Source organism: Macaca mulatta, chromosome 9 (assembly GCF_049350105.2).
Source record: "Macaca mulatta isolate MMU2019108-1 chromosome 9, T2T-MMU8v2.0, whole genome shotgun sequence".
NCBI classification, from domain to species: Eukaryota; Metazoa; Chordata; class Mammalia; order Primates; family Cercopithecidae; genus Macaca; species Macaca mulatta.
In genome coordinates, this window is record NC_133414.1 from 5332978 (window position 1) to 5354851 (window position 21874).

Here is a 21874-nt window from a genome sequence, read left to right on the forward strand (position 1 = left end):
TTGCTAAACATTGCTCTACATAACTAAAGGCTGCCTATTTTCAAACAAACTCTACATTTAATATATCTCATTGGCCTAAAAAAAAAAAAAAAAAAAAAAGAGATGAACTCATTTGGCAATGATACCATCTTTTACTTTCTGCCTTCCTTCACTGCCAGTGGGCTGAGGTCGTGAGAACGGCCCTCTGGCCTGGAGTCCCTGTCTCCTCCACCCCTCCCAGACATGCCTCAGCCAGGTGCGCGGCAGGTCTGGCTGGGGAAGGCAGGCCCAGCTCTAGCTGCAGAACTGGAGCAGGCTGTGGGGGCACAGAAGTGGCAGGGAACCACTCAAGTTTGTCATCGCGCAGATGCCTCTGCAATGCATTCCCTGGCTTGAGCAATGGAAGATAAAACCCGGCCTGTTTCTCTACAGTGCCCGCAGCCTGGGGGCTGTTTTTGTCAGTCCTTGGAGAACAGTCTTCGATGCATTCAGGGAGGGCAACGTCAGGCTCGCCCGACATCCTCTCCAGCTCCCAGGGCAGGCTTTGGAAAGTGAGAGGAAGGGGCTGAGGTAGGTGAGTGGTTCTCAGGGTTGCACGATGGAGATTTGAGGAGGAACCCAGGGTGATTAATGCAGCAGGAATCTGTTCCAACAACCCCCTTCCCCCAAAAAACAACCAGACTCAAGATGCTGATAAGAATTCTTTTATGTTATTCCAATAAAAAATACATTCATACAGAAATATAACAATCTTGCAAAAAACAATTTCAAATAAAATCTTGTAAAACAAAATTTTACAAAAATCTTACAAAGATTCTTTAGATAACAGGGTGCTTCCAAAAAAAAAAAAAAAAAAGAAATTTCACTAATAGAAATTTTTTTTTTTTTAATTTCAAGCAAAAAGTTTCTGCTTGATTGAGGCTCAGTTATCACCTGAACAGAATGTACTTCTTTATGTACGTGCTAATTATGAAAATCACAGGCATTGACAGGTACGGTACCCAGCCCCACCCAGGCAAACGGCTCCGACGTGTTTCATAAGTGAGACAAGCCAGTGCAAGTTTTTTTTTTTGTCTTTTGTTTACCTTCTTTGCTTAATGGAATTGTTATGGCTAAGCACACAGAAGGCCAAAAAAGGAGTTTTCCAAACCCAGCAAATCAAGTGCTTGGATTCCGAACTGCTGAAAGAAAACTGCACTTCCCCTCTAAGGAAAATGAAATGAGTTCCTTAGGTAAATGTATTCATCAGCTCAGATTTAAAGAAACAAAAACCAAAAAAAACCAGTTATGTGAGCGTTAGTCATTGCTCATTTCCAGGAAGATCAAACAAAATACCAGCCCAGCCAGACTCACATGTGTGTATATATATATAAAGCAAAGAGCCACACCCACAAGCCTGCAGCTGGGTGAAATATCAGCTGTCCACACTGTGGTATGCCAATTCGGGGAAATTACCCCTCGGAAAAACTGGAAGAATCTACATGCTGGAAAAAATAGCTTCCTCTGCATAAAAAGTGTTCTACAAAAGAATCCCTGTGGTTAGCTCACTCTTAGGTTAGATCATCTAGTAAGGCTGAAATTCAAAATCAAAACCTTAGTGTGTCCGAGTCCAGCCTGGGTTCCAGCATTCTGTTCAGGCCCCTTCTGAACGGCCAAAGGTGCCCCATTCCAGACCTGCCCATTTGATGGACAGAGCGGACAGCCCGGAACAGATTCAAGCAAGAAAGTCCTCCGTACATCGTTAAATTAAAGATAAAGCCTCTATAAAAGTTAGGTTATAGTTTTCATTTTTACCTCCTTTATGGCCATTTTGAAATACTTCTTCACAGGCTGTGGAATTTTCTAGCTAAACATTCTAGTTTCTCCTTAAAAAAAATATTTATATATTATCTATATATATAATATATATATATACACACACATACACATACTATACACACAAATATACATACACAAGAATTCTGCCCACTTTTAAAAAAAGTAGTATACTTTCTGTATTACCAACAGATAGCTAGACAGATATGTGAAACTTGTGCCTTTTAAGCAAATACATTAACATTGGGTTTATTTTTTTATACTTCTGTATCTTTAATATGTGTGAAAATGTTACATATTAAACACAGCCGGTGTGTGATCTATACAATTGTTGTGCAAGGTCTATATGAAAGTCTCAAGGTGGCAGAATTGGTCAGATTTTTCCATTTTCATGTTTTCCATTTGAACACTGACAGTCAAGTTGTCTAAAGTATTGAACAAATACTGACATGTAAAGGGAGTTTCACTCTATGTTTTTGTGAAGGAGGACCTTAAAGAGATTTTTTTTTTCTGTGTTATATGTTGATACAGTACACTGCCAGGTGAAAAAAGAGCCTTAATTAAGCATGCATCGCCCACACCCCTGTATGAGACCCCCACATAAGGGATCGCTTGCGTAAGGCACCATTATGAAGGTCAACAGTGCATTAACAGCTAGAAAACCAGAAATTAGTCCTCAAGGCATAAATAAGAGAAACATAGCTGCATGAGAAAACAGTTTCTAAGCGTTAGTGGTTTTATCCACCCAACTGAGAAAAATTTTAGGTTCTTAGTCTAATGAAACATTAGACCAATTTCCGGCCCCAGCTTTGTGACACTTAATACGTGTCCAATTTCTTCAAAGGGCATCACACAATTCTCCAAAAAGTTACTTCAAATTCAGAAGCATTTAAAAATAATCCTGTGTTGCACAATGCCTTTCTGGAAGGGGAGTGTTACAAACTCGGAGGGGAAAAAAATTGTAGATTGCCAGGCCCGGATGGCTAGGGGTCACTGTATTAGACAGACTGGATCTTAGCTGCTCATTAACTGGAATCAGTATTGCAGTCCTGACTTAAAAATGGAAAAGCATATAGTTCCCCAGACCATGCATGACTTTTTGTATTCTAAGGAAAAGTTAAATGGTTGTGTTATATTTGTAAATACACAGCTTATACAATGGGTTACAAATGAGCTATGTTGTAGCGTGTAGAACAAGCTACTTGACACATTGCACATTTAATAGCTGCACCAGACACTAAGAGCTCCTCTCACGCAGAAAACGGGGAGAGAGGCTCTCCCTCCCCACACCACTCGCCACTCTGGGGTCCTGAGTTCCCACGCCCACCCTCCAAGATTTTCCTTTTTTTGTTTTTGTTTTTTTGTTTTTTTGATTTTTGTTTTTTTCTAAGGTGCAGACACCCCCTCCCCCCACCCCCGGAAATGATTGGTGGTCATCTCATCTCATGGTATACTCTTTACACACAAAACATTCAAACTACTTTTTTTCCATCTCTTGCAGTCTTGCTAACCACAAGGAAAAAAAGTTGGCCTCATCATACAGTCAGTAATAGATCCTCAACATACAATCAACCCAACCATTAACATTCTCAGTGCGCATGCTCACGGCAAAGGCTTAGGCGCCACTTGGAAGGTCGGGTACCAGTGGCGAGTCCAGGATCACCCACATACCATGCACCACGGGTGCTATGCCGCTTCTTACAGGACTGTTTTAGCCCTCAAAAGACCTTCCAAGGAGAGGCCCTGGAGGCAACTGGGTAGGGTGCAGAACGGCATGCTTTGGCTGGAACACGCATCCCTCCTTCCACGGCCGGCTCTCAGCCTGGAAGCCTTTTAGCCTACAGGATCCACCTCTCTGCTCCCTCAGAGGTGCCTCTTCATGTGCAGGGCCAGGTGGTCAGACCTGGAAAAACACCTGCAAGGGCAAATCAGAAGCACAGAAGTTAGGTTTCCAACCCTCACCAGTGTTCCGGACCAGCGCCCTCACCTCCCTGCCCTGCCCAGCCTAACCCCCTGAAGGGAAAGATGTGATTCTCCTCCCAAGCCTCATCAGTGTCTTCAGGGACAGGAGACACCAACTGATAGGAATGTGAATTAAGAATGTCTCCCATCAGTGGCCGGAGGTTCTCTGGAGAATCTGAACGGACTTCATTTCTAATTCTTCAAATACGAAAACTGTTGAAAGGCCAATTTCCAAACACTATCAATAAACGGACTCCAGTGTCAGGTGTACCTGGAACAGCTCTTCCTAACCACGGCCAACGAGCACACCAGAAACTTTCTAAAAAGTCCCAGGCTTGAAAAGAAACGTTCACACATGGGAAACCGTGTGCCTTCCTTCCCATGTGCCCTGCACGCCTACATAACCCTGGTCATCACATTCCCAAGGCCCCACGCTCCCTGCCCAGCGCCGTCCTCAGGCACGTACCTGTCACAGTGGGAGCATTTAAAAGGCTTGGCCCCGGTGTGCTTTCGGAAGTGCCTGGTTAACTCATCACTTCTTGCAAAACGCCACTCACACCCTTCCCACGAGCATCTGTAAGGCTTTTCTCCTGCGGAGAGAGCACAGGACAAGCGGCCCGTGACTTCACTGACCCGCAGACAGAAGGGGGAAATTCAACCCCACACGCAGTGACGGGATGCGAGGTCAGGGACCCAGTGGCTTCTGGCATTGGTAACACACTTCAAGGAAGGACTACAACTGGCAGCCTCGGAGAGACAACAGCAGCTCTGTCCTGACCCAGTCTCAGGCCTCCCACTGCTGTCCGAGGGACACGGCTTCGGCAAGGCCTGTGGTGCTGTAATCAAAGTTAACGTGAAGAATGACCACAACTCAGACCAGCAAAATGCTTGCGGGACAAGGTGTCAGCCTGCCGGACCCACGGCCCCCGCAAAGGCTTTCTCTATTGCTTTCTCTATGGTAACTGTTTCTCCCAAACACACTTCTGTTTCCTACTCACTTCCCTATGGAATGAGTCTCTGCAGTTTCCTCAGGGACAGTCACCTTTCTACAAAGCTGCAGTGAGGAGCTTCTGGAAAGCCCCAGCGCAACGCCCTGGAATCATTCTCTAAGTGGCAATCCAACAACCGGGTTCACTTCATTCCTTGGTCAAATCATAAATATGAATTTACTACAAGTGCTACCTGAGAAAACAAAGTTGCCAAGCCAATCCTAGGGTATGCTGAGACAGGCCTGGGCCTGGATTTCAGGCCACTTGGATCTCAATCTCAGCTGTCACCAAGCCTGTCTGGGACTGACTCGCAGCAATTTGCTCTCCTACTGATAAGAGAAGAGTCTGCATCACGTGATCGTTAAGACCTTTCCCAGCTCTAAATTTTCTGATTCCTCACCAATTATCCTAGAAATATGTCAAGGTATTTTCAAAATAGTACTTTCACCTAAGGTACGGCATTTCATTAAGAAATTGTTTCAAGCGGTATCAGAAACAAAGGCTGCATGAGACACACAGAGGTTCTCAGGAAACACCCGCTGATCAATGCTGCTGCTAACAGAGCAGGCCGGTCCCACCTGGGCCTCGGGTCATCAGCATCAAACCCACACACTCCATGCTGCCCAGCAACCCTCTGTCCTGACCCGAGTTCCATTTAGGAAACCCAAGGGCAACTCGAGGTAGCCTCGCGCGTGTGCACCGGTGAAGGGGCAGCGGCCTCGGAACCCGGGCACTGCTACGGGGGGTGGAGGTTTGGGTGTCCATGGAGAAAAGGATCTAGTCTCTTGTTTGTTTAATCTGAAAACTGTTACGCATTTATCCAACTCAAAAGTCCAGTCTTTAGGATTCTACTCTGAGCTCCACAAAGACCCAATGCTTTGGTGGAAAACATCTGAGGAAGTGAGGATTTGTCTGCTCTGACCACATCCCGTGGAGCCAGCCCTGGCTCCCTCCAGGGCTGGTGCAGTGCAGTGGCGCCCACCAGCGGCCGCCCTCCGGGGCCCGCGTGGGCACTGACCTGTGTGCGTCCGCTGATGTGCTTTCAAGTGGGAGCTTTTGGTGTAAACTTTCCTGCAGCCGTTGAAGTGGCACCGGTGCACCCTCCTCCTGCCGTCGGGGGAAGCATCGCCACTTCCCTTGTCACCTGGCTTCCCCGAAGTCCCGCTGCGCACCTTCCCTGGCGAGGGCAGCTCCCCAGGCACACAACCCCACAGTTGAGAAGGTTCCCTGCTCAGTTCCGGAGAAGATGGAGGAGTGGAGGTGACAGAGGAGCTCAATTTTCCCGAGCTGACCAAAACTTCGCCAATGGGGTCAGAGGTAAACTTGGCCGTGGGAGAAAGTTCCTCGGAGCTGTCAGAGGATTCGCTGCTGACATCTGAGTTCAGGCTGTTGGTCTCTAAGTTGTAACAAAAGCTCGGGCTGATGAGAGTGTCCTCTGGAGGACTGGAAGATATCTTCAGTTCGGATTCCTCCTTTTTCTCCCGAGCCAGAATGATTTTGGTCCACAGATCTTCCTGGCTGTCAAATTTGATTTCTGAGGCTGAAACATAGCAGGGCTCACTCTGGAGGTAACGTTCCAGCTCCAGGCAGGTCTGTGCAAAATGAACCAGAGAAGGCACGTGATTGCTATGGCGACCAAAAGTAAAAGCAAAAGCAATTTCCAAAAACATGCAAGAATGAAGGACAGATACATTGCTGCCCGATCACTACAGGGGCTAAACCTTTCATAATTAAGCATCCATGTCCTTACGGAAGTTAGAGGAAATCTGTTTCTAGAATGGTAAGAATTCAGAGGAAAAGTCAGAGGGCGAAACCTCTCCTGGCTTTCCCAATGTTGGGTCAACGGCCACAATGAGTGATGATTACTAAGCCGGTTTTTTTTTGTTGTAGTTACCAGTGTTGATGTTTCTCATGAAACCACAGGAAGAGAACCGGCCCCACACACATACCCCCCCAACAGGTTCAACCAGATTATCTGACATTGTCAAGAACCATGTGTTTTAAGGAAAGCCCCAGCCATTCACCCTTCACACCCCACAGATACCCACACAACAGGACAAAAAAGACTGCACGGCACACAGCGTGTTCTGAGGGACCCCCTTGGGGACACGTCTGACAACGCAGGGCCACACTCGGGGGAGAGGAGACAGCAGCTGTCTGTATTCAGGGGCATCGAATGGAGCTGCAGAAAAACCACCCATTTCCCGTGCAACCCAGACCGCCTGTGTTTTCACAGAATGCCGTTCCCAAGTGCAGGCCCTTGCATGACACAGAACTTTAATTACTTCTACAGTGGTCAGAGAAAAACAAGGAACTTCAACAACAGGAGTGCAGAAATAATTCCAGCATGGCCATCTGCTATTGTGAAGGATGCAAGGGGAAATTACTCCACGGCCCTGCTGGGAGTCCCACAATGAACAAGAACTTTATCTACTGGCCAAGAGTACAACTGCATGAGTCATCACTCTGATTTCTTTCACGCAATGCCAAAGGAGACTTCCTTTTGAAATTCTGATCAGCAGCCCAATAAGGACCCAGTTCAAATGGACATGCAGTGTGGCATGGACAGCGCCCCTTCCCCAGCCCCGCAACCAACCTTTCAAGAAGCTACAACTGCCGAGATCAGCATCCCCTCTCCCCACCATTTCAAACTTTCTAGCCACTGGAAAAGAAAAATGGTAGGAAACATTTTAGGATTAAATTATGTCTGCCCTGATTTTCACGAGGATCAGTTGCCTGCATGTCCATATAAGGTTGTCTATACTACTGGCAATTCTACAAATTTCAGTTTCTACACCACTCTGCTCTGGTGAGCACATCATTTTTCCGGGCAGGGACTATACTGAGCACAGCCCACCCCGGGGGCTCAGGCTGACTTAGCAGTGTGCCTCTCTCCTGCCACAGGCAATCCCTCCCCCTCCCCAGGCTCGCACACAGCCAGTGTGAGCAAGCACACGGGAAAATCATGGTTTCCCCTTTCCCCCGAAACTAGGCGTCTGAGTTACAATGCACACTACAGCGTTCTGAAGAGGGGCAGCAGCGATATATCTAATTGATTTTCCAAAGAAAAAAGAAAAGCACATTTATGGAGATCTTGTTAAACTTTAATAATCCGGCTAATTTAAAATCTCCATTACGCTGATGAGCACCCGGGACCTGAACGAAGCTCTGGGAGAGTTTAAAAGCCTCCGAAGGCGACCAGGAGCCAGGTCTGGCCGTTTGCCCAAATCCCAAATGCCCGAAGGAAACTACTTAGATCAATTTCAATCACGTCCCAGGGAGCAGCTTCTTTGAGGAGAAAAAAAACAAGAGGGGGAGGGGGAAAAAGGCAGGAGAGGATTGTGAACAATTAAGCAGGCGTGTGAAGGTTGCAACACCCTGCATTTCATCCTCCTTAAAGCTTTCGAGGCTTGGAAACCCACAGCCTCTATTTGATCTGGCAATTCACTTTGTGACGAAAAACAAACAGCACAGCAGGGCAGGGAGACAACAGTAAACCCTCCTGCGATCGCTGGAGAGACAATGGGACGAGTGTCAGTCTCTCTCCCCTCGGGCGATGCTACCGATAAGCACAGGGACATGGTAAGTTTCTTAAAATTTCCAATGCCCCCAAATTCCAGTTCTACGACAACGTCGGAAACCGAGGTCCTTTTTCCCAAGCTAAGACTTGAAGCAGTTTGGACGGGCTCATTGTCACAAGACTGACAAGTCACTGGAGTGTACACAGTTTTGTTTATTTTTATTTTTCTTGGTCAACAAGAGAAGCACGTAAGACAAATAAGGCAGATCTAGGGGAAATGTTAGGCATTCCAAAGAGGGGAAAACACATTGGAAATGGTCTAGAGTTTTAAAAAACGAAAAAAATTAAAAATAAATGAGAGAGCTGGTCTACGTTCTGCTGGCAAAATGTGATATTTTAAAAAAAGCCGTTATGTACAAGCACCAAAAAGCAAAACAAAAACAAAATCTTAAAAAAAACAAAAAACAAAAAACAAAAACCTTGGCAGGCAGAGCAAGTTGGTCCCCATGACAAGCTCCAGCTGTGGCGCCTGGAGCAGGGACAGGCTCCGAACTCGTGCCAGGGGCTTGGCCGGGCTGCGCCGGGAGTTGGGGCTTCCCTGGGCGGACGCTGCTCGCGGGCTGAAGAATCGATCGGAGGGGGCGCTGCGCCCGATCCCCCGGTGACAGCGCGGGGCCCGGGCCCAGCGGACCGCAGGGAGCACCGGGTCTGAACCCCAAACAGCCGCCCCGGCCCGCGCCCCCTACCCCGGCGCCCGCAGGGAACCGCGGCCGGCTGCGTTTACCTGTTGCCAGTACTCCTCCAGAGACGGCAGCGCCGAGAAGTAGCCGGTCTCGTGCACGATCTGGAGCTCCTGGAAGATGCTGCACATGGGGAGCACGTCCATGTCGGGCCGGGTCGGACTGAGCCCGCGGTCGCGAGGGCGGCGAGGCGCGCGGTGGGAGCCGGAGCCGAAAGTCTCCCCGGAGCGCAGGTGAAAGTTTCATGCAAACTCCAGGCTCGCAGAGACGCCCGGCCGGACCCTCCCGCAGCCCGCAGCGCGCGGAGCCCACACAATATTTGCAAACACCGGACTGACTGCAAACGTAACCCCTGCAAAACTTCCCTATTCAAAGCTCCGCTGCCAGCCTCCCCCTCCGCCCCCGCCTGGCTCCCCCCACTCCCCCTCCCCCCACGTGACTCGCCCCGTGCCCGCCCCGCGCGCGGCCCAATCCCGTGGCTCCCGGCCCGGGGGCTGCGCGCCGATGATGTCAGCTCCGGCCAATCGCGGGCGGCGACACACAGCGGCCCCGCCTGGCGTGACCGAGACTCTCCATCACGGCCCGCACCATTGGTTCAATTCGAACTCTGCTCGTTCTGATTGGAGAGTGGCCTCGCAGGCTATTTTTAGCAGGGTATATAAGGCGCGGGCGGCGGCGCGCCGGAGGAGTCCGCGCTGTGAGGTGCGCGGCCGAGCGCTGTGCTGCACCTGCGGCCGGGGCTGAGGGATCCGGGGCTGGGAGAGCCCGGGCGGGCCGCGTCGCCCGTCCCCAGTCCCAGTCCCCCTTCCTTGCTGCCCGGTCCCGCCACCCCGCGCCCGTCCGGGTCACCAAGCCGGGCCCCGTCGCCGCGCGAGTCCCGGTTCCGGCAGCGCACCCCGCGGGCGGCCGCCCCGTCCTGCTTCTCTCGGCCGTCAGGTCCCGGGGCCGCCCCGTTCCCCCGTCCCCCTCTGTGCCCGAGGCCGCCCAGTCCCCAGCTGTTCCCTTCTACGCCCGGGGCCGCCCGGTCCCCAACTGTCCCCTTCTACGTCCGGAGCCGCCCGGTCCCCAACTGTCCCCTTCTACGCGTGGGGCCGCCCCGTCCCCTACTGTCCCCTTCTACGCCGCTCTGTTCCCCTACATCCCCCGGTCCCCCTCTCTTCTCTAACCTTGGGGTTCCCCTCTCTGTCCCCCTCCATCCCTGAGCCCCTCTCTGTCCCCATCGATTCCTACGTCCCTTCTCTCCCCTCTGTCCTCAGGTCCACCAGAGTGGGGGAGGGGAGCACGCAGGCTCCCCTTGGAATTGGGAGAAACGTGTTTATCTTGTAGAGGGCGATCTCAGCCCTCACCAAGGTTAACAGCTAGGTTTTCCCATGAATGTGTAAACAATTTAAATTAGGTGGAAGCCGACATTTAGTGTGTGTGTGTTTTTCCATATAAATTATCTCCGAAAATATACCGTCATGTTGATTTTTAAGAAAAATGTCGAGAACGCTAACCAGAGCATTTTAAAATCCAAAATGGGAAACTGAATTGTAACTGTATTATAGTTTTTGTTTCAAAATAAGAGTTTAACGGACACTAAACATTTTGAAAGAATGGACTAGGAAAAAAAAAAAAAGGGTTTTGTATGTTTAATTTTAGAGAGTCCGGCAGAAGCCTGTGGCTTAAGACTAGGTGGGGACCTTAGTGAGTCTGGAGTGGAGAAGGGTGGTTTGTCTTGTACCTGTGGTATGTGGGCTGTGAAGGTTGTGCAGAGTGAATTGACAGTGTTCTTGGCCAGTGTTCATCACATTTACCCCAGCAACCGAGAGCCAGGACCAGCCCTCCTTGGGGACCTGTACCTTAACTGTTTCTAGGAATGCAAATGGCTTTGTTTTGAACCATCTACAGATTTACCCAAGTGCCCACTGACCGGGCCCCAGTAACTGGCAGCCAAGAGCGTTTGGGCAGCCGTTGTGTTGGGGGCAGGGTTCGCTCAGTAATTAGCGCTTGTGACCTTGGCCCCACTAGTTCCAAAGTAAGCAGGAGTGTGGAGCAAGTCCCCCGCTGAGGGCCAGGCACCCTGGATCAGGGGGAGCCGGAGATGAAGGGGAAGGCTCTGTGTGGGCCAGAGAGGCCAGGATGGCTGCCTCTGCAAGGTGTGTGGGCGTCCTGGTGAGCGGGTGTCCCAGCTTATCTTTGGGACAATTATTAATTGTCAATGTTTTTTAATAAATCCACATTCGTATAAAATTTAAATTCATCCTTGTCTCTTAACATACCTTGTCCGGCAGTATGAAGATTATATCGTTTATTTTTACAAGAGGGAACCTGATTAGTCATAATGCAGATACAGTACAATAGGCATTGTCGTTTTCAGAAAAAAAAAAAAATTTAAAAACATGGTACGTATGAACACTAAATTTCAAATAGAATAGATCCCATGGCATCGTGCTGCACTCATTAACCATTTAACACATATTAGTCACACCCTATGACTGGCCAGGTATTGGTACACAGAAATTTACAAAACAGGCACAGGTAGGCTGCCAGGAGAGTGCTGATGTTTGAAAACAAAAGTCCTTATTGCTAGTACCTTACATCCACAACTGGATGTAACCAGTTGGTGAAAAAATATTTTCTTTGATGTGACAAAGAATATATGCATTGCATCTGAACACTAATAGCTGCACCTGATTTTTTTAAGAAGAGCAACAAAGAATCACAGAGGGCCAGATTAATTCAGAAGGGGGAAGTATGGCAGGATATAAAAAGATGATGAACTTTACCCTCTAGTTATCCACCCTGTGCGCATGTCCCTGGTCACGTTATTTAAATAGGAGATTAAAATGGCCGTTAGAATGAGTTTGGTATAATCAGAAGAAATAATGGATTAAAATCCCTGCTTGGTAGCAAATAATAGTCATTCAATAAATTGAAGGCAATGTTTACTTGATCAACATTTAGCCATTTCTAAGTTTGCTCTTGATAATTATTTGATAATCCCTCGCCCCTTTTTTAACAGATGAGTGAATGCAGACAGAAAAATGAAATCAACTTTGCAGGCCACAAAGCAAATCAGAGACAGAGTTGGACCTCGAGTTGTCCAGTAACCCCCCAGGTGCTTCCTCCTCCTGCTCCTCGCTGAAGATCCTTGCTCTGTTTTCACTCTCGCAGTCTTGGAGAGAACATAGTCAGCTCCATTTCTTGGGCGTGACCCTCGTTCTCTGCTCACCTTGAGCCGCTCCAGTCTCTGCCACTGTCTTCAAGAGGTAAAGATTCTTCTGGGTGACAGTCGGTGGCTCCTTTACACATTCCTGGGGGCCATTTCACCCCCCTTGCACCCCGGTGTTACTTCCTCAGTCCCCGCTTACACCTCCCTGCCCTCCTCCACTGTCTTTCCCTTTCCTCCTAGGCCTCCGGGCTGCACTCATTTATTTCATACCAGGAAGCTCTCTTTGCTGCCTCTCAAAAATAAAAGTATACATTTGAAACCTAATTTTAAATGTAATTTAAAAATTAATGGGATGACATGTTGGTATTGAGTACATTTGATTTTCCTGCTCTAGGTCATTCAAGATGGACTCTTAGGGGAAGTCTTACAAATCTGTTCTGAGGATAATTCCAAATAATGCCCCCTAATTATACTGACAGAGAATGTTCCAACTTTGGGGCAAGAAGCCAGTTTTGTTGGTTTTTTTTTTTTGTTTTGGTTTTGGTGTCTGTCTGTACCAGTATATTGCCTATTCTGGAGCAAACTAACCTTTTATTTCATCTGTTTATTTTGGGTGTGCAAAATACAATTGTTAAGAAAGTACTTCTGTTTACATGATAGGTCCTATGTAAGTGTAAAATGTTCCTTTTTTATTGAGATGGAGTCTCCCTCTGTTGCCCAGGCTAGAGTGTAGTGGCACAATTTTGGCTCACTGCAAGCTCTGCCTCCTGGGTTCAAGTAATTCTCCTTCCTCAGCCTCCCAAGTAGCTGGGATTCCAGGAATGCACCACCACGCCCAGCTAATTTTTGTATTTTTAGTGGAGATGGGGTTTTACCATGTTGGCCATGCTGGTCTTGAACTCCTGACCTCAAGTGATCTGCTGCCTCGGCCTCTCAAAGTGCTGGATTACAGTCATGAGCCACTGTACCTGGCCCCATGATGTTCATTTCTTAATTGTCTCATTTGCAGGTAGCTCTGTTTAAATAGTGAGTTGCCTTTTCTCTCTGTAGCGTTTTTTAGGAGGTAGATGAATTTTTTACTTAAAAAAAAAAGGGTTACTACATAACGTGTAAGGTGTAGTGGATTCACTCTTTAACAATTTGTGCTGAGAATAATGAAGGAAAATGCCCTATTGATAGTTTTCAAAAGATGTTGAACTTTACTATCAACATATGCAAGATAATAAATACAAGGACAGGATACCTCTAGGGCATTGGTCGGGGAGAACTTCTATCTAAGACCTTAGTTTTAGTAGCCCTCTCTAAAAATATAATTGTAAAATGGGAGAGCTGTAAAGTTCACCTCACAATAGTGGCTCCAGAAGGAGCTCCCTGTGAAATATCCACAGGTACAAGCTATACCACGTGTGTGGTTAAGATATCCATTCTTTACAAGTTGGTCTGTGCATTCCACACACTTCCCATCAAAATTCCAGCAGGCTTTTTTGTTGAAGTTGTCCTGCTGATTTAAAAATGTATAGAAAATGCTGAAGAGAGCTATACCTAAACCAGTCCTGAAGGCTGAAGGTTTTATATTATGTGTTTCGAGACTTAAAGCAAAATTGGTCCGGGCGCGGTGGCTCAAGCCTGTAATCCCAGCACTTTGGGAGGCCGAGTAAGGCGGATCACGAGGTCAGGAGATCGAGACCATCCTGGCTAACACGGTGAAACCCCGTCTCTACTAAAAAATACAAAAAACTAGCCGGGCGCGGTGGCGGGCGCCTGTAGTCCCAGCTACTTGGGAGGCTGAGGCAGGAGAATGGCGTGAACCCGGAAGGCGGAGCTTGCAGTGAGCTGAGATCCGGCCACTGCACTCCAGCCTGGGCGGCAGAGCGAGACTCCGTCTCAAAAAAAAAAAAAAAAAAAAGCAAAATTGAACATGATTGTGTGACACTGGCGTAGATACAGTTAAATCAATATAACAGAATATGGAGCTCAGAAATACCATCATTCTTACACACTTAAAAAAAAAAATTCAAAAAGGTACTAAAGCAATCCCTGTGTGGTTTACTGAGGTCTTGTATCTGTGGTTTGTTGTATTTCATTAAATCTTGGAAAGTTCTTGATCACTGCAACTTCAAATATGTCTTCTGTCCCATTCTGCTTCTCTTCTCCTTCTGGAACTCCAGTTGCACATGTGCTTAACAGTTGGATATATTGTGCCACAGATTTCAGATGCTCCATTTCATTTTTTCATTTTTTTTCCTGAATATGTTTCTTTTTTATAATTTCTATTGACCTGCCTTCAAATTCACTGATTCTTTCCTATGCTGAATCCTGTCTGCTGATGAGACCGTTGAAGGGATTCCTTAGATGTGATAGTATTTTGTTGTATTGCTTATATTTCCATTTTATTCTTTCTCATAGTTTCTTTCTGCTGCAGTTCCCCATCTTTTTATTGTCTACATTTTCCCCACTAGATTATTTTAATCTTTTAATCATAGCCATTTTAAAGTCCTTCGTTGATAGTTTCGGTATCTTGTTAATCTCTGGGCCGAATTTTATTGATTGTCTCTTAACAATGTGTTGTTTGCCTTGCTTTTTGTGTGGCTCTTAACATTTGATTAAATTGAACATATGTTGAGCAGAATAGTAGAGACTTGCGTAAGTAGAAATTTCTCCTGAAAATGGGCACATCCCTTCTCTCCAGCTGTCTTTATAGGGTAGGAACTGGCAAACTTTTGTCTGTAAAGGGCCACATAAGTAAATACTTTAGGCTTTGTGGCCCACAGGGTCTCTGTTGTAACTTGTTGATTCTGCCAATGTAGCCCTAAGCTGGTCACAGACAACAAGTAAGTGAATAGCCATGGTTGTCTGCCGTTAAAACTTTATTTACAAAAACAAGTGACAAGCCAAATGTGGCTGGCTGATTATAATTTCCCAATCCCTGGTGTAGGGATTGGGTCCACCTGGTCAGTCAGTAGTTGAGCTAGGTTTTGGTTTTGTCATTGTAGTTCCTTTCCATGCGTGAGAGACTTGTTAAAATTCTCCAGCACTGGGCTGCTGCTGCCTTGCGATTAACATGGAGACTGGGGTGCCTGGGTGCCCCTCAGTGCTCCTGTTGCACACCTGCTTTGGCCATTGCTGCACACCTGTTGTGATGGAAGTGTGTGGGGAAGGAGATGGGTTCCTGGAGAGGGCAGGGTGGGTTTTCAGTTCTGATCTGAGGATGGCCCTGTGCCTTTGTGCTTTGGGGCTAGAGCTTTCTCAGTGTCCCTGCCTCCTGTCCTTCACCAAGCCAAACTGTCTGTATCTGTCAGAGGACAGGCGGTAGGTGGGAGGGAGTTTCCTGCCCCTCTCCTGGGAAGAGAAGACCCTTGCTTCTTGGTATGTAGGACCTGGGCCTGAGGGAGCATCCTGCTGTTCTGCACTGAGAGGCTTGTCTTCGTTAGAGGAGGGTTCTAGAGATGCAGGTGGGGGCTCTGGGGCCTACTGCCTTACCTACTGATCTTCCCCATGAGCACCTGGTAGAAGCCTGTGGAGAAGAACTTGTAGGTGAGAATGGGATCCCATTTATTCCAAACTGTGGTCCAGCCCAGGCTTACCCATTAACAGATTATTAGAATGGAAGCTGCTTCCTCCTCCTACTTTTCCAAAGGCAAAACAATCTGTGGCACCATTTCCCTTCACATGTTTTGGGTGCCTGTGGCCTTTACTCTTTAATAGGCTAAAGAAAAATAAGATTTTGTAGAGTAGCTGAGTTTTTCTTGTTAATGAGGTGGAAGCAATGTTCTCTTGTGGCTTTTTTCCATACATCAGAAGTGGAGTTCCAGAGAAATCCAATGGGGAGAGGAAAGTCTTCAACAAATGATGCTGGGACACCTGGGAAAAAAGGAGGCATACAGACACACAGAAAGGAAGGAAGGAAAGAGAGAGAAAAGAAAGAAGAAAACAGAAAAGAAAGGGGGAAAGAGGGAGGGAGAAAGGGAGGGAGGAAGGAAAGGAAGAAAGGAAGGGAAGGAGAAAGGAAGGGAGGGAGGGAAAGAGAGAGAGAAACTCAGCCCTACCCCCTCACATTATACATACAAGTAAGTAAAGACAGATGATAGAGTACATAAAAAAGCAGAACTACAAAAGTTTCAGAAAAGAAAAAAAGGGAGAAAATAATGACGGGGGGTTCTTGGGAAACACAAAGCAAAAATTTAAAAAAAGTGATTAATTAGATTTCATCAAATTTAAAACTTTATCAAAAGGCAACACTAAGAACATGAATAAATAAGTCACAGACTGAGAGAAAATTTCAAAAAACATCCATCTAGTATTGAACAAGTATCCAGAATATATAAATGACATATAGAAGTCAATAATAAACATATTTTGAAAAAATTAAAAATAAGCAAAGTATTTGAACAGACACATCACAAAAAAAGATATGCAGATGACTCATAAGCACTTAAAACTGTTCAACATTTGTTGTCCTCAGGGACATGTGAAATAAAAGTCACTGGAGTGGCTAAAATTAAGAACTTCGACAATACCAAGTGTTGACAAGGACATGTCATGAGCCAGCAGAACTTTCCTCAACTGTTGGTCGGAGGGCAAAATGCCACCAGCTCTGGAAAAAAGTCTGGCTGTTTTTAATAAAACTAAACATTCACCTATCCTCTGACTCAGTTCTTCCATTTTCCAGGCATTTAACTAAAAGAATTAAAAGAATATGGCCATAAAGAGATTTGGTCAACCTCATTCATAGCAGTTTATCCGCAATAGTCAAAAACTGGAGCCTGTCCAGGAGTCAATGACCGGAAGATGTGGTGAGTTGTACGATGTGTGGCTGCTCATCAACAGAAGAGCCTGCAGCAACACGAGTGTGTCTCAGACGCATTTGGCCTCACATGCAAGAATGCCTACTGCAAGATTCATTTTGATTACATTTTAGAAGATGCACAACTGATGTTTAGAGAAAAGAACCAGCATGTCAGTTGCCATGGTGAGCAGGGGTGGAGATTGACTTGAAAGGGCATGAGGGGGCTCTCTTGACCTGGTGGGCATGTTTAATGTCTGGATAAAGGTTTGGGTTACACAGGAGATTACATTTTTCCCAAACTGATTGGCTGATACTTAAGATTTGTGCATTTAACTATCTGCAAATTTACCTCCCTCTTCCCCACCAAAAAGAAGAGAGCCATAGACAAATATTGAACTCACAGTAATAACATGCAAGCTGCAGTGTTCAGAGGGGAAGCATGCTAAGGCATACTGTATGCTTTGAAACTTCAAGAAATTGAGAGAGAGAGAGAGAAAGGGGAAGGAAGAGGAGGAGGAGGAGGGAGGGGCAGATGGCTTGAAGGATGGATCCGTGATTGATGCATGGGTGGATGGATTTATATGCCACAAAGCAAATATAGTAAAATGGTAATTTTCGAATCCCAGTGGAGGGTGTTTGGGTGTTCACTGATCCTTTAAACTTCTCTTTATATTTGAAAACGTTTCTGATAAAAAGTTGGGGGGAAATATGCTAGAGCAGGGAACATTAGGTGCCCTGCTGCAGTGCACCTTGGTTAATGAGATCTGGCTCCAAATTCTGAAACATAATAGCCATGGGACTTGGGTAAGTTATCCAGCACATCTAAACCTCAGTTTCCTAGCCTATAAGATAGGCTAAAAATTATGCCTGCTGCCTGTACCTGCTCTCTAGGCACTCTACAGGCCCTTCTTTGGTACTAAGTTATTCCTCCTAACAGCATACCATGGAGGCCATTTCTATTGAACACCCTGCTGTACAGATGAGACTGAAGCTGAAAGGGAGATGAAGAGAGGAGCCAGGATTTGTCTGGGGTACCTTTGGTTCCAGGCTTGGCATTTTTGCTCACCATGCTCAGGGCCTCATAATTTCGACTGAACCGTTTTGTTGAAACCTATGTTGATGTTGAGAGGAAGACTTAAAGCCAGGTTATTTTGGAGTTAACTTTAGAATCCCTGTCTTTGTAACTAATTATAGCTATAGCATGCAGATTTAAGGCATCTAATGAGTCAGAGTAGAAAGTTCGTACTTGAATAGAGTGTATTAGTCTCATGTGGCTGCTGTAACAAACACCACAAACTTAGTGGCTCAAAACAACTGAAATGAATTCTCTCAGAGTCTGGGGGCCAGAAATCTACACTGAGTCATGGGCAGGACCATGCTCTTTCTGGAGGCTCCAGAGGAGAATTGGTTCCTTGCCACTTTCAGCTTCTCGTGGCCGCATTACTGCAGTCTCTCCTCTGGTCATGTTGCTGCCTCCCCTTCTATAGGTGTCAAATGTATCTCTCACTTCCCTTATAAGAACACTTGTCATCGGACATAGGGCCACTTGGATAATGCAGGATACGCCCCTGTCAACCTGCTGAATTTAATTACATCTGCAAAGATCTGTTTTCCAAGTCAAGCCACGTCCACAGATTCCAGTGACTTAACATGGATATCTTCGGGGAGGCCATCTCTTTGTTCTGCCACACTCAGCAAAACCATATAAATTAACGTGTGTTCAATAGTGCTTAGCAGTAGAATAATGGACTAAATATTGCAAGATATTATAGGCAAGAGGTAAGAAGACTGTGGACAATCACAGTAAATCTTAAGCTGATATCATAAAGCCAGACTCAGTGGAAACAAGTGTGAAGACTACAGCATTTCCCAGTAACTTGATATGGATTATTTAATGTAATCCTCAGGATGGCCCCACCACCTCCATTGTGAGTAACGAGGAAACCGAGGCACAGGAAGTATTTATCTGGCTCAGCCACCCAGCCTTGTTAAGGAAAGGTCATAAGGAAAGGTGACACTCAGTGGGTGTTCCACATTGCAACCCTCTGAGATAAATGCCACCATAATCTCTGCTGTATAGACCTGGAAACTGAGGTGGGGGAGAGGAACTAACATGCCAGAGGTCACTGACTGTCAGGTCACTGACTGTCACTGACCGGCCGGTAGAGGAGGAGGGAGTCCAGGAGCTCACAGGGCAGCTCTGCAGCCTTGGACAGAGTAACGGGCAGGGATTTGAACCCGGGATTCTGAGCCCAGAGGCTGAGGCACAGCCACTGATGTGTAATAGTAACCAAGAGAATTGAAAGAGAAGGTTGCAGACTTGTTTCCAAGGATTATCATTAGAACTTGGCACCAGGGAGATGAGGTGAGCCATGGTCCTGTCTCCAAGGAGGCCGCAGTGGGCTGCGAGTCCTGCAGAGGACACTTTAGTGCTTCACTGTGCTCTCGGGCCAGATGCCCTTGGCACTAGGAAGTGCTGTGGTACCCCTATGGGGATGGTCACTCATCCGAATGCCGCTGCTTCCTCCATGCCCTTCTAAGTTAGCCAGGAGTGTGTCTTCCCTTGTATTCACTGAGAGCCTGTGCACCTGTCCCTTGGACTTCCCCAGTGCCCTGAGCAGCACCCCCCTTGCTGTCCTCCCTCACTTTCTGCAGCAACCACGTGGTGCTCTCATTGCGGATCCTGAGGATTCTGCACTGGTCTCCCTGGGCGCTATGGATCCTGCAGTCTTGGTGGATTGCTCTGCCTTCCTCCTAGGTCTGTGAGCTTCTAAGGGAAGGGATTGACTTCCATCTCCACATCCCATTGCCACTATGGGACGTGCAGAAGTGGACAGAGTTGATAGCTTGAGTCGGAAATGCAACTCATTTAACTTCCTGCAGAACGGTGCTTGGGAGGTAAACTCCCTGAGTTTTTGCCTGTCTATAGGGGTACTGTTGTTTTTATGTCTTGTATTACAGCTGTTTGTGAATATTTCTCTTCCCTCCTAGACTCAGTTGCTAGGAAATAGTAATTGAGTCTTCAGCATCTTTCTTCCCTTTGCAAATGTCAGCAAGCACTCACCTTAAGAGTTTTAAAAAGTACTAGTGTTATCTATTAGTCTATAAAGCAGCCTTTAGAAATTAAGATTCAGAACTGTTAGACTTTATAAGAAGGCAAAAAGAAAAGGGAAGATTGCCAAAGACTGGTGATTGATACATTTGGTATAAATCTAAAACCCGTCATTGAGTATTAAGTTGTTAAAAAAAAAAAAAGGTAGGGAACATGAAAAAAATTACAGCTGGGTTAAAAGAATTGAAGCTGACAATTGCAAGTAAGATTACAGTTTACCCCTGTAAATTAAATAAGTTATGGTTATATTTGCTTCTGAATACTTTTAATCTTACTTTGGTCAACTGTATTCTAAATAAAATGAACTACCAGTAATGCCTTCTAAAAACTTAGCAATCACTAAAAATTTTCCAAGGAAATTTCACAAGGACGGGAAACTGGTAGATGGTCTTCAGGTTTGAAGCACCTGCAAGTATGTAATACACTATTTAAATAAACAAATGAACCCTACTCATATTTCCATGGTGTGTCTACCTTCTTGCAGTTCTGGCTTTAGTTATTGCTTTATGTCCTTGTCTCCTCTGTCAGCCTGAACACAAGAGGGTACGTATTCCTTCTTAAAACCAGTGTTTAGTATAATGTCTGGACTCTCCCAGCTATTCAATAAATACTTAACTGAGTGAGTGAATCCTTGAATGACGATATGCATGAATACAGAATTTATCCATGAGTTAAAAATGGAACTTCAAAGTATTGTCTAATTATTGTCGGTTGTGACACAATTTTTTTAATCCATTAATGATTTTGCTTCATTTTCATTCTCTTTTGTTCCCATACAAAAATTTAAATAAACATTGACTCTTTTATCCTTCATAAGTCACAGCTGATTTAATTTCACATTCTAAATGTCTGTACTTAGGAAACTCAGCATGTGTGATGTGGTCCTGAGTAAATACATATCCATGGGATAAATTATATGCCAACTCAGAAATGTCAGATATTTTGTATTTCATTGCATGTGAAGAAGTTGAAGGAAAATCTACTGGACTGTTGAACAGAGGCCTCTAGACTACAAATAACCAGTCAAAGCTTGCTTAGCTCATGTGTCAAGGTTGACCCTAGGTGCCCCACTTTTTGTGGATTTCATTTTCATATTTTCTAGATTTATTTCTTCGTTTTTCTGGAATATATCCTGTAGTAACTTCCTGAGGAATGTGTGGAAGGTCGCCTTTCTGAGTCTTTGACTCTCAGTTTTTTTTTAATCTTCTCATATGCTTGATTAATAATTTCACTGAATATAGAAATTTTGGTATAAATTTCTCTTGGGCCTTTGAAGATAATTCCACTGTGATCAGATTCAGTTTTGTGTTTCACTTGGCTTTCTGGTTAGTTTTTCTCATTTCTGGTTCTTTTATGCTGGTGATACCTGGGTGTCTATGGTTTCCTAGGCTTTGTCCTGACTGATCTCTTCATGGTAGGAATTCTATCCAGGACTCTGTAAAGGGCAAATCATTTAGAGTATGTGTGCAGGTAGCTGGCCACAGGCTGCAAATTTAACCAATGAAAGATATTGTCTCCAACATTTTCTCTAGTTTCTTTGGGGGAGAGTGTTTTTGGGAGGAGTGTTTTGCTGGAACATAAATGCCTGAGCATCATGAGTGATGGGTAGAAAATGGGAAAGAGGGTGAGGTTTTGACAGGTACAATTGCCCCACAGATAGAATTTCAATTGCCCTTCTGTCTTCAGCCCTTTCCACCTCCTATACTCCAGTCTGTGTGCTGATCTGAGCACAGAAATTTCTGGGCTTCCTGGGTGGACTGAGGCCTACCTCTTCTGAAAGCCACTTACGGTGTCCCCCAGGCTGCAGACTTCTTGGC

General features: G+C 46.0%; 1 protein-coding gene and 1 long non-coding RNA gene across 2 annotated transcripts; one reads left to right on the top strand and one right to left on the bottom strand.

The window, feature by feature from the left end:
• Nucleotides 1-667: 667 nt before the first annotated feature.
• KLF6 (KLF transcription factor 6) lies at nt 668-9346 on the bottom strand. Its single transcript, XM_015146365.3, has 4 exons — nt 9050-9346; nt 5764-6337; nt 4223-4346; nt 668-3709 (listed from the first exon to the last, which is right to left on the bottom strand). The coding sequence occupies exons 1-4, from the start codon at nt 9149-9151 to the stop codon at nt 3658-3660; spliced, it is 852 nt and encodes a 283-aa protein (XP_015001851.1). The 5' UTR covers nt 9152-9346; the 3' UTR covers nt 668-3657.
• Nucleotides 9347-9689: 343 nt separating this feature from the next.
• LOC107000013 (uncharacterized) lies at nt 9690-20870 on the top strand. The gene is made up of 2 exons (XR_013397895.1): nt 9690-12256; nt 16829-20870. It is a non-coding gene; the product is annotated as an uncharacterized LOC107000013 (long non-coding RNA).
• The last annotated feature ends 1004 nt before the right edge of the window (nt 20871-21874 follow it).